At 44.8% G+C, this 12,410-nt stretch overlaps 2 protein-coding genes and 1 long non-coding RNA gene across 3 annotated transcripts in view; 2 read left to right on the top strand and 1 right to left on the bottom strand.

The window, feature by feature from the left end:
• Positions 1–7,459, top strand: part of LOC128084929 (uncharacterized) — a 30,248-nt gene extending 22,789 nt beyond the window's left edge. Inside the window, exon 3 of the long non-coding RNA XR_008208744.1 lies at positions 5,308–7,459. This is a non-coding gene — a long non-coding RNA (uncharacterized LOC128084929). The remainder of the gene's footprint in view (positions 1–5,307) is intronic.
• LOC128084922 (chymotrypsin-like elastase family member 2A) lies at positions 7,400–12,252 on the bottom strand. Its single transcript, XM_052691614.1, has 8 exons — positions 12,144–12,252; positions 11,488–11,576; positions 10,649–10,746; positions 10,123–10,251; positions 9,296–9,432; positions 8,495–8,640; positions 8,211–8,363; positions 7,400–7,564 (listed from the first exon to the last, which is right to left on the bottom strand). Exons 1-8 carry the CDS (start codon positions 12,202–12,204, stop codon positions 7,547–7,549), a joined length of 831 nt encoding a protein of 276 aa, XP_052547574.1. The 5' UTR covers positions 12,205–12,252; the 3' UTR covers positions 7,400–7,546.
• PLOD1 (procollagen-lysine,2-oxoglutarate 5-dioxygenase 1) overlaps positions 10,237–12,410 on the top strand; it is a 29,212-nt gene continuing 27,038 nt past the window's right edge. The window contains exons 1-2 of the mRNA XM_052691595.1: positions 10,237–11,546; positions 12,118–12,194. The gene's annotated coding sequence lies outside the window, so the exon portion shown is untranslated. The remainder of the gene's footprint in view (positions 11,547–12,117; positions 12,195–12,410) is intronic.

The raw sequence follows: 12,410 nt of genomic DNA, 5'->3' as shown, positions 1-12,410 counted from the left end.
GAGAGGAGAGGAGAGGAGAGGAGAGGAGAGGAGAGGAGAGGAGAGGAGAGGAGAGGAGAGGAGAGGAGAGGAGAGGAGAGGAGAGGAGAGGAGAGGAGAGGAGAGGAGAGGAGAGGAGAAAGGAATGGATGGGAAGGGAGAGGAGAAAGGAATGGATGGGAAGGGAGAGGAGAGGAAAAGGGACAAGAAACCAGAGATCTCGTGTTAGCCATATCCAGACCCAGGCTTTTCAGTTGATAAATATCCAGCTTACAATCTCAGAGATAGGTCAGCCAACCTGGTAAAGCCTCAACCTAAATCCAGCCCAAGCCTTGTTGTGTGTCAGGCGCAGGCAACCCAAAAATCTTTGGAAATCAATGCACCATATCAAAGCATCAGCAAGATGCATGTAAAGCAGCTCATCACATCCCACTTCATCTCTGGAGATGGATTGCTTGGGGTTGAACCAAAGCATGTTTTGTTAATAGCACTAATTGCTGTCTATCATCAAGAACATAGGGTCATTTACTGCTATTTTCTTAATTAAAAACCCACGCAGAAGCCTCTGATGAGATGAAGATCAGAACAGGCTCAATTTTCCATGCAAATGATTTGCTTCTGATCCTGACCCAGGATTTTCATAACAATTAGAGCCAGCGTGGGGCTCCCCTGGCTCTGAGCTGCCCTGCAGTACCCAGCTGTCCCTCCCCTGCTCTCCTTGTGGGGTTCCTTTAATGCCTGCTTGTGAGGGCATATGAGCACCTGAGGCATTTTCCCTCACTGACTTGAAAGCTGATGCTCTTCAACATTTAGCTCTGTCCCCGCTTTCCTGTTTTATCCACGTTTGATCCCACTTGCTGAGTGGGAACCAGATGACAGGATTCCACTCTTTTTCCCTACTGGCCATCAACCTAGATGTGTTTTTTTCAGTCTTTTTTTAACCCCATGAATGAAAAGAGATATGCAGACCAGCTTCCTCAGAAGCCCATAAAACTACTTTTATCTTAGGAAAAACAAAATCCAAATACAGCTTTCTATGCTTGGCTTCCTTCTAAGCGTATGCCTTTATTCTTGTTACCTTTTGCAGCCATTAACCCCTGCCTTTCCTCCCCCAAAATCTCTTAAATAGTCAGATACAAACATATCTACTGGAAGAGGAGACAGGCCAAGCTCTCTCCCTCACATTTTTGCTTCAGAATGATTCCCTAAAGCAGATATAAGCAGGATAAGATAGAGTTAATGATAACAGGTGAGTGCAGCCCACTAAGAAATGAATTAAACTCTGCGTGGAGTTTAGCGATGGTCACCATCAGGAAGCAATTCAATTTGTCCACGTTTTTCTTAGATGTAAATAGAGAAACTTACAATTTTGTCATTACAGAGGTGTCATTTCCTGCAACGAGCAAAGGAAAGCAAACTATAATTTGATGAGAGAAATAGCTTTTCCTTCTAATGTCTTCTAGAGACATCTTTCTGTATTTCTATTGGTGTCTTCAGTTCTCAAGTAATCAGAATGCTTTAAGATGTGAATTATGGCTAGGAGGAAAAAGAGAAAGCTATGTAAAACCAATGTGTGTGCTCGAGGCAGTCCAGTTCTCCAGCATAAGTGATTTCTTACCCTGTCACATCTCATCTACAGCGCCTGGGAGAAACTCCTTTTGTCCTGTTACTTTCATACCATGGTCTCCAAGCTGTGCCCTGCATTCTACATCCAGAGCAGGAGGGCTCGATGAAGCAAGATCCCCTTGTATGTCCTGGCTGGAAGTTTGATGACAGCCATTCTTCTGCTTCTGGCTCATTCCATGGATGGCGTTCTCAGAGGTCCAGGCAGGTCTAGAACTCTCTTGAGTGCGACTGTCAGGGTTCAGATCATCCCAGGCTGTTACAGGGCTCTGCTCAGTCAGTGCTGCTCCCACAGTGCCTGCACTAAGCTATTGACAGAGAGGAACACATATTAGAGCTCGCATTTATGTGCAGCAGAGCCCTTTACTTACAGGACAAAGACACAAGTTCAACATCTCAGCCATCCGTGGATTCCGTGTTCACCTCCTTACTTGCTGGGCAGGTCCATGGCCACTTCCCATCTTCCTTTTCGTGGAGACAGCTGGATTCCAGTGACACACCAGGCTGTCATTTTGGACACTGTAGTTCTTGTTACCAAGAAGCCAGTAGGTTTTCATTTTCCCTTTGCCCTGGGACAAGAATAAGGAGAGAGCAGAAAATGGCAGTTTTCATGGGAAGCTGAGAATCACTATGGCTAGGGCTACTACTTGTGCTGCATTCTGCTAATTATCTCAGCTGCAGAGATAAGAAATGTTGCTACCTGGGAAAAGAGTTGTGATTTGGGTGCTCATGCTCATTCTCCCAGTGCAGAAAAATGCTGCTTGCTGGCAGTACTTCTGAGGGTTTAATATCAGTCTTACATCTGTGAGTTTTTGTGACTGAATCCTAACATTTTCACCCATATTTGTGTCGTTTCATGCAATGCAGGCACAACAGCTGTATTTCAAAGCATGCAGTAGTGCTTTTATTTTGATGAGGAGGAGTCATGTATAGCCACTTCTAATTAAATTAGCAAGAGAACTCTGGGGCTGTGGAGCTTGTAATATGCAGAAGAGCAATGGCCAAATCCACCCTAACTCATTAAACTCCCTTACTGTAACACAGCTACAGAAAGCAGGTTACCTTGACTTCAATTTCTCCTCTCAGTTCAATTTCATAGGCATCATCTGTGAGAAGAGCATTGTATGTAGCAGAGCTGATGTGGATCTTCTGTGCTAGGATTCAGAACAGAACGTTAGAAAGGAGTGATTGCTCCATTCCTGGAGACCGTGCTGCTGGCTGGTTGAGAGACTGTGCCAATCTACCTTGCCCACCACCTCACCTTGAGTACTGGGTGAAATTCTGGGCACCACAGTACACAAAGGACAGCCTAAAGCTCCCTTGTGGCATCCTGCAGGTCTCTCATGGCATCCTACAGTTCCTTCATGGCCTGCAGCACTCTCATGGCATCCTACATCTCCCTCCCCTTGTGCCAGAGCCACTTACGCAAGCTGGTGGACTCCATGCGTGAGGCAGTGTTTACAGTGTCCCCAAAAAGGCAGTAGCGAGGCATTTTGTAGCCCACAACTCCAGCTACGCAGGCTCCCGTGTGTATCCCAGCCCTCAGCTGCAGCTTGCTTGCTGGCATGTGAGGGATCACGACCTGACGAACGGCTGCCAGGAGATCCAGAGACATTTTGGCAATCTCATCTGCATGTTTTGTGCCGTTCCTCTCTGGCAGGCCGCTCACTACCATGTAGGCATCACCGATGGTTTCCACCTGATGGAAAGGGATGTCTGTCACTGAGCACTGAGTTTTCTTTCAAAAGGAAATTGCAGCTTACAAGCAGGAGGGGAACTGACTTTTTACATGGTCTGATAGTGACAGGGCAAGGGGAAATGGCTTTAAACTACAAGAGGGGAGATAAAGGTTAGATGTTAGGAAGGCATTCTTTATTCTGAGGGTGGTGAAGCCCTGGCAATGCCCAGAGAGCTGTGGGTGCCCCATTCCTGGAGATGCCAAGGCTGTGGATGGGCCCTGTGCAGTTTGAGCTGGTGGGGGTACCCAGCCCACAGCAGGGGAGTTGGAACTGGATGACCTTTAAGATCCCTTCCCATGTAATCTATTCTACGATAACACAGTCCCTGTGTGATGGGGGATTGCACTTCATGGCTTCTGACCAGCTGGATGGGTGTCTTTAATATTCACCAGCACACGGTACATAGGATTCCAGCTACATCCAGATTCCTTGCCTGCGGGTTTGTCCTCACCTTGTAAACGTCATAAGACTCAATCCTGCTGTCAAAGCAGATGTAGAGATTGTTGAGCATCTCGACAACCTGCAGAGGGGTACAGGAGGCAGCAATGCTCGTGAAGCCCACGATGTCTGAGAAAAAGATGGTCACCTGTCACAGGGAGAAGGCAGGTGTGAAGCTGAGGCCTGCAGGCAGCAGTGGCTGCTGCTCTGACTCTGAAATGCTCTCTATTATTTTGCTGCAATTTATTTCCTATATGTGGTTCTGTGAGTTCCTTGCATTAGATGGGAGACTGAAAGTCTGAAGGTCAAGCGCTTTGTAAGCAGGGATCAACAAACTTCTTCTAGATGGGAGTCCTTTTATTTGTGCTTATTATTACCCACTCATCCAGAAGAGCCACCTTTTCACTCTCTGCACTGGCTTTCCTACTTTTGATGTTGTGACTATTGTGGGTTATCACAAACGGTGCAATCACAGGTAGTTTTGTCAGTGATAACTCCAAATTAAACGCAAACTTTCATTACTGTATTTCACAGCTGAAAGTAACGGAGTGTCCAGGTGAAAAAGGCTGAAGGGAATGAACAACTACTTTATAATTGGGGTTTTGGCTGTGGGCTGTGCAGCTCAGCTGCTAAGTTGAGCACTGGCAGCAGCACGCTGTGAGGCAGAGCTTCAAACACACGGATGCTTTGGCCAAACTCTGCCCTTGTTTTTATGCCTGTCTGAGGCTGTGACATCTCTGGTCCTTCTCATCCCTCTCTAAATCCCATGCTGTCCTTCCAATTATGCCTATGAAACCATACTGACACGTACAGGCAGGATTTGTCCCCTGTTGCTTTTTGGTGGTTGTGATTGGGGTTTCTTTTGTGATTTGCTCCATTTTACAAGGAGGAAACTCAGTTCTTCCCACTGCATACCTGTGAAGGAGTGATGTGGGCAGGCTCTCAGGAGTAGGCTCTTAAACCCAAGAAAGACAATGTGCCTTGCCTTTGATATCTTTACCATCTAAAGCTATACTTCAGCTCTTCTTCCAGCCCCATCAACCTGAATGCTTCATGGGACATCATTGTACAGCTTTTTCCAAACCCCATAATGAATATTAAGACTTATATTCACACTCATCTAGGAGTGCTAAAATAGATTCCTCAAAGCAGAGGAAGGTGGGTGCTCTCTTTCTGAATGTTTTCCCACCCCTGGTGTCAGCAGCTTTTTCCATTTGCTAGCACAGACTAGATTTACCTGATCATAATTTTCTGCCTCAACTTTTTGGCATTTCCTTAGCTGCTTGGCCACAGATTTCGGTAACATCTGGTGCAGGAGGTCCTCAGCCAGCTGCCTCTCCCGTTTCAAGTCCTGTGTCTTTTCCTTGAGGCTCCTGGCATAGTTGTGAATCCAATCTGTCATTTGCTTGAAGAATATCAGGGTTATGGGGTAAATGAGGCAGGCTATCACTAGCAGGCTGATCTTCAGGCTCGTTGTGAACAGGATTTCTTTAGATTTCTTGATGAGCTTTTCCTGTCCCCTCTGCAGGAGGCAGCTCTGCATGTTTAGGAGTCCCTTTAGCAAGGCTTCAATGGAGGCAAACTCATCCGAGCCCAGGAACGGGATGAAAAAATGGATCCCTTCAGAGGAGGTGAAATGAAGCGATTGGTTGACGTTATCCCTCCAGCACTTCTGTGCACTCTCTGATGAGAAGACAGCATAGTTGAGAGTGGCTGCAAGCTGATGCAGTGTTGTTTGAAGGCTGATGGATACTGGCATTAACTGAGCTTTCAGCACAGCTTCTCCTATTAGAAGGATGAGTTTAAAAGCCACTATGTCTGCCCAGTCAGGATTACGTCGCATAGCTTTGAGGTCTTCATGGGGACTGCTAAAAAGCCCCAGCAGTTCAGAAATCACTCCAGATAGCGTCTCGCTGGCTTCACTATCCCCTGTGCTATTCATTCTCTGTCTCATGTCAACGATGTAAAGCCTACAGGTAGAGATTTTCTCCTTCTTGCATCGACAATCCTCACAAGACAGTTCTGCTTCTCTTGCTTTGCAGAGGGAGTTCAGATTCTCTAATAGCTGAGCATGAAATGATGTATTCCTCTTGTCTGCTGCTGGGAACAGCCAGCTGTGCCTTTCTTCCTGCAGCAGAGAGATGAGGCGAATGGCCCAAAGGGTTTCACAGGAGGCAAGTTCCTGAAGGGCCTTCCCTGTGCTTCTCCATGCTTCCAAGCTGCTGCTCAGATCAAAGGAAACAGCTCCAAGGAGGCTGCAGAGGGAGACCACGCATGCCAGCAGGATCCTTTGAGCTGTTTTTCTACCACCAGCACTGGAAAAGGAAGAATATCTAAAAGAAAGAAATCAAAGAAGGAAAAGAGGGAAGGGATGTGGCAGGGGAGTCTGATCATGGTGGTATTTCTTACAGCTCCCGAAAATATGGCTGGAGCTAACAGTGATACATCCTGAAATGAAGCAAAGGGATCGAGCATTAGCTGTACATTATTGAAAGAAATATTTGGTCGTATTTTTTTCCTTCTGATGCTTTCTTTTAAAAGAAAATGGTGGAAAAGAGACAGTTCTTGTGATGCTGGGATGGGATCGTGCCATTCTCCTGTGAGTATGAAGAGAGATATGAGTGTTTGCAGTGGGTTTTATTCCCTGTGGAGCTCCTGTTTAAACCTCAAAGCAGCCCATGAAAAAACGGCTCTGTGATTTCAGTGGTTGTGATCTGCAACTGTTAAAAATTTTAATCAAAGTTGTGACCAAAACTTTTGGAATTTGTTCTTAATGGGGAATTTCCAGAAAATGGATGATTTGCGTTGATACGTTTAAATATGCTTAAATATTTCCACTTTGTTGTCCAAATATTTCAAGAGGGAAATTATTCAAATTTCAGTTCTGTTTCAGTTTTTACAGGAGTACACATCCCCATCTGTTACTTTTTTGTCTGCAATATTTGTTGTCTGTGCCTCACGGTTACCTCTTCTCTTCCGCAACACTCGTAATTGACACCCAGTCTGCACAGCAAAATAACCTCTTAACAATTTTCAATTAACTGTTTACAACCCTGCCTTAATGATGCTCACACAAGCAACTCAGGATGTTACAATGAAGCACCCAAACAACCTTCCTCTCCAACTGCTAAAGCACCAACAAGCAACCAGGCTGCTGATCGGAAGGAGAGAGATCTGCAGCAATGCTGCCAGCACCCACTGCTGCATCTGACCATTCCTGCTGCTGAACCCCGACACCCCCAGGTGTCACGGGGTGCTGTCTGTAAAAGCACTTTGCAGTGCTGCCACACTCACCTGTGCTGATCTGCTGGCACCCGTGCTGCCTTCTCACCGGGCATCTCCACTGCTGGTCCCACTGCTGGTCCCACTCGGATCCCATCTGCTGCCTGCCCACCTCCTGCTATGCCAGCGCTTTGCTTCCTCACCCCTCTACCCTCAGAGTTGTTCCTGTGGCTCTCCACTCTTCTGATCCTCACTCCTCTCACAGCGGGCTCGCACCCCCCAGGGAATATCAAGCTCCAGCCCAAGGTAGGGGAAAGGCTTTAAAAGGTCCTCAGTGTTATCGCGAAATGCGTGCTCGGCTCTTGACAACGCACAAGAAGAAATGACAGAGACACGTGTTTTTCTTTCATGTTGCAAAAAACAGTGTTTATTGCAGTGAAAAGCGTAATTTCCCAGCTATCTGTGATCAAAGGTGTCATGATTATGACTTTATTCAAACTGTTGTTCTTGGCATTGCTCTCATCTGTCATGCAGGTCTCCCTGGGTTAGTTGTTTTCTATAACCTATAAAAAGGTGAAACGAGGCACAGATCAGACCATGAGAGCCAGCTATTTGTGAGCAGTGTGTGTTGTGTTTGGGATGCGGGATTTACAAAACTGAAACAAGGTCTTTGCTCCTCGGCCACTCTTGAAATTAGGGTTTCTGTTATCTTATAAAACAGCTGATGCTCCAGATTTGAGCATCATGCATTGCCTTCTAGGATGTGACTGTAACAATCAGTGTTATTGATAGGTACCAATCACTTCTGAAGTGGCACCAATCAAACTCCTAATGAGTGTAAATCAATCTCTAGACTGAATGAAAAATGCATTCCTAAACATCAAGACTTACGTAAAAGTGGAAATAACTTAAATACCTAAGTGCAAAGAGGATGCTTTATTTTTGCTTTGGGGTTGATTTTCATGCTGGTAAGGACCTACCTACAGAGATAGCTGCTTCTGTGTAAAAGAACCATTTGAATCAAAAGTGATACAGCTCCCTGAGCAGATGGCAGAGCTGTCCATCAGATAACTGTCAAATAATTGTTCAGGTAGTTTTCCTTGAGAAGACACAGCTTTAAGATACATTTTTCCCTTCCTGGTCCTCCAGTAGTGACCTTAGAAATTGTCAGGTGTCATTATTCTCTAGTAGCAAGGCCTTGAGCTTTACCTCCTTGATCCAGCTGTCGAAAGCAGAGATCCGGGTGAAGACAGAAGGCTTCCGATAATAGTTGCAGCCAAGAGAAGAGCCAAAGCTGACAATACCATGCACTTCCCACACGCCATCTGCATTTTGGCAGTTCAGTGGGCCACCAGAATCCCCCTGAGAAGACGAGGAAATGCAGTTAATGGCAGTCATAGTGTGAGTAGTTCTTCCTTGTGTTTTAGGCTTTCCTTTCTATCAGGCCTGGTTGTGTCAAACCAAACCCTAAGGTTGGTGTTCTCTGGACTCACGTTACAACTGGAGGTGATTCCATCTCCACCAGCGCACACCATGCTGGTTTTCACTGAGCTTCCCCACCAGCTAGACTTGGAACAAGTTGCATAATCTACCACCAGCAACAGCCCTTGCTGCAGGTCATCTGGGAGAGCTCCATTTGCTGGGAAGTAACAGAAACAAAGGAGTCATGACACCAGCTGGCAATGAAGGAAGAACAAAAGTGCATTGATATGTTTCTCCCATGATCTGGGTACTATTCCTCCAGGTAAGAAACTTCATCTGGGCTGCATAATTCATTCCATAGCTGCATTCTTTCATTTAAAAAAAAAAAAAAAAAAAAAAAAGGCTGTGACTTACCAATAATTTCTATTTCACTCATTAATGTCTCTTTGTTAGAGAAACAAAGGGCTCTTCTTTGTTCAGAATTTGCTTACTGCTCTGGGAACTGCTGCTTGAGCTGACACTTCTGCTGAAGCCCCTGGGATTTCTCTTTACATCTATTCCCTTATGTGTCTTTCCAGTTACTCAGCAGTGTGTATCAGGATTAGAAAATTCTCCAATCTGCTGTTAATATTCGCGTTAGAACAGCTGCTGAAAACCTACTAAAGGGCCCTCTAGTGCATTACTAGACCCATTACAAGGAAAATAAGCTTGAAAGGCAGAGAAAATTCGTAAGGTGAGCGAAGTGGGCACCAATGAACTTGGGTTTGAGGGGATCTTGATCATCACCGACAACCTTCTTCCAGTCAATCCTGAGGAAGATGGCAGTGCTGAAGGCCTTTGTTTTGCAGTTTTGCCCATCTCCCACTACTCACTCTGCAGTCTTCCCCATCCCGTCACGTAGCAGGCAGTGTTGGATGACAGGATGCTTTCTGCAGGAGGGAGGCAGGCCAGCCGGATTTTGTCGCTCAATGTAACGTGTTTGGTGAGTTTGATCAAAGCAATGTCATTCCTGTGGTCATAGGAACACTTGTGAGAGGGGTGAGGGGACAAAGAGGATTGCAAATAGTTAAGGGACAGCAGAACGACAAAAAGAAATTATTTAGAAAAAGAGATGCAAGGGAGCAAAAGAGGCCACTGCACAAGCACTAAAGATTCCTCCACCCTTAAAACAGTGGGGAAATCCATGCACTGGAAGACTGTTCCCTGCAGAGCTGCCCCACTTTCCTGCTGGCAGCCCTCTGGAATGTTTCCTTTATGGGTTCTCTTCACCAAAAACAGATGCATGTGTGAGAACCAACTACTGGCACTTGGAAAGTGAAATGGTTTCTTTGCTAATGTGCTCAACCCACCAGCATGCACAGGAGTCCTTCAAAGTCCCTACGAGGGTATTAATACCATTTAATTGATCATACTCCATGTTTGTCTTTCATGCAAGATGTTCAAAATGGTTTTTAAATTGTTTGATCGATTTATTACCTCCTGCTTTATGAAGAAAATTATTGCCTAGAACAGCAGTTTCTCATCAAAACATGAACATGCAGAATGGCAGCTGAAAATGCAATTAATCAATTAGCAATTAATATGGGAAGCTCTTTATCTTCTCTTGAGGAGGAAAGGTACAGACTGGAGCAAACATTTTGAAGTTTTTGAAGTTGTGCTTTGCTTCCTGTAGGTGAATAAATACTTTCCACCAACTTACCCACTTGCAACGCTGTATGAATTCCATTTCTCATGGACAACAATTTTTTCTGGGAAGGCTGTGACAGATCCTTGCTCCTCAGCTGCTAGGTTGTATTTTCCAAGAAGCACTCGATAATTCCTGCTAGAACTGGACAAGAAAAGAACTAAAGTTCAGCTGTGTTAGTTACTGGATTATCAAATTGTCAATAATAACATGCAGCCAACTCTTCCTACTCCATGTGATGACCTCCTCTACCACCTTCTGATGCCATAACCAGTGTGTAGTGGATGCACATATTCAAGGACATATGATAACAGACCACAGTTGGGTTGTCTCCATGGAAACAATTTTGATGATGGGGCAGCACATTTGTACCTGATCATTTCTTTCTTATACTTTCCTGTAGTATGAAGAGTGGACAAAACACAGAGCTCTTGACTCCATGGGAAGGAGAGAACTGGCATTAATATGTTTGGGTTTTTTTCTTCATCTGTCTCCAGTCAAGCATTGCTTTATGAGCACAGACTTTAACTCAATGGTTTACCTGATGCAGTGTGCAGCTGTCAATACCCAGTTGGTTGCAATGAGGATTCCTCCACAGGTGTGATGCCAACCACTACTTGATTGGTATTGAAGAGAGGCCTAGGATCAACAGATATCAAGCAAGGCTCAGATTTTTGCTTGCTGATTTTTCCAATGTTGCATTTTCTTCCAGCACATGTATCACAACTTGCTACTTGAAGGTAATGGGAGGTCTTTAAGCTAGAAGAGTTTTGAAGAATCTTAGAACCATCAAGACCTCTAAGAGTATCTAGTGTAACTCTTCACCTACCGCCAGTACTGCCCACCAGTGCCACATCTCCACGTTCCTTGAACACCTCCAGGGACGGTGACCCCATCACTTCCCTGGGCAGCCTGTGCTACTGCATCACTGCTCTTTCAGAGAAGCTGTTTTCCCTAATACCCAACCTGAACTTCCACTGGTGCAACTTGAGGCTATTACCTCTCATCCGATTGCTGTCGCCTAGAAGAGGCCAATCCCCACCTCACCACAACCTCCTTTCAGGACTTCCTGTCCTCAGGAGAAGGATTTCCTCCTTTCCTACCATTCAAAAGTTTGATTTTTTAATGTTTGGGGTTTTTTTTTCCCCAAAGTTCAAGCCTGGTCCAAACAGAACATTTTGTTTTCTTCAAAAATCAATTTGTTAACTCAACATACAACTGTGTTCCAGTAGGCATTGTACCTCTCCACTGAATTTTACAGTATTCCTGCTAAATACGACCTGGTCTACTGCGAGAACATGAAGACCTCTCTAAGCAGCAAGCTGTGGCACGCAAGGTATTACAGCTCTAATCATCTCAGGGAAGAACAGAAGGATTGACCTGCCAGGGCCAGCTGTATGGTCTTGCATCTTCTCCTCCAACAACTCGAGACACGGCAGGTGGGTAGGCAGGAACCCCGCAGCCAAGGGCTGGAAAACATACAAAGATTGGTGTTTTAAAAGTAGGAACTGAAAAAGAATTCTGTAAGAGAGGTTGGGTTGGTTGGTTTTTGTTCTTATGGTTTGTTTGTTGATTTAATATGGACTGTGTTTGTATGGAACGTTGAAAGGCAGAGATACAGCCTACAATTGGATGTAATACAGGTGAAGATACAGCCATCAGTCAAGGCTGAGCAATGTTATATAAAGCCTATTTGTTTTCTGGCAGGTAATCAAATCATGCTGGCTCAACCAAATTCTCATGAATCAACTGAGATGCAGCTTGTAGCAGATGCAAAGCAATCTGGCATGGATTGACTGTGTTACAGAGCATTCAAGCTAAGTAAAATAACTTCTTGTTACAGGCTGAGAGCAGTGGTGCTCCTTGAACTTCTGTGATATGAACAGAATAACTTAGTACCTAGCTGCCATTCTGAACCTTTTATTTAACAAAAGCAATTAATTGTCTTATTCTGCTTTAAAAAAAAAAATAGGAAAGCTGCTATTAGATTTTAATTCATTTTTTCTTTAGAACTGGTATTGAAATTGAGAACATACCTGCAGCTGCCAGAGTCAGCACAGCAAAGAGGATTCCAAGCATGATGCCGGGTAACTGCATGCTGTGGGCTCTGCTTCACAGCTTGTTTTATATCTCACCTCCTGGAGACGTGAATATGTGAATGTCCTGACACCAATGGAAAACTGTGGGATAATTTTTTATATGCACAAATGCTTAAGGGAAGGGAAAAAAAAAAACCCATAGAGATTGACCTTGAATCTGGGCTAAATATAAAACTTCGGCTAAAAGCAATTTCAACTGAGTTG

This window comes from Tympanuchus pallidicinctus, unplaced genomic scaffold (assembly GCF_026119805.1).
Source record: "Tympanuchus pallidicinctus isolate F22 unplaced genomic scaffold, pur_lepc_1.0 scaffold29, whole genome shotgun sequence".
NCBI classification, from domain to species: domain Eukaryota; kingdom Metazoa; phylum Chordata; class Aves; order Galliformes; family Phasianidae; genus Tympanuchus; species Tympanuchus pallidicinctus.
The sequence above is the reverse complement of the archived record's forward strand: the minus strand, read 5'-3'. Positions and strand labels throughout refer to the sequence as shown.

Bases quoted from the DNA above. Each gene is read 5' to 3' on its own strand.
- LOC128084922 (XM_052691614.1), bottom strand. From the start codon at position 12,204: ATGCAGTTACCCGGCATCATGCTTGGAATCCTCTTTGCTGTGCTGACT. The intron at 10,747-11,487 runs GTCAATCCTTCT...TGTTGATCCTAG, and splicing joins CATACAGCTGGCCCTGGCAG to GCCTCTCTTCAATACCAATC. The intron at 9,433-10,122 runs GTAAGTTGGTGG...CTATGACCACAG, and splicing joins TCATACAGCGTTGCAAGTGG to GAATGACATTGCTTTGATCA.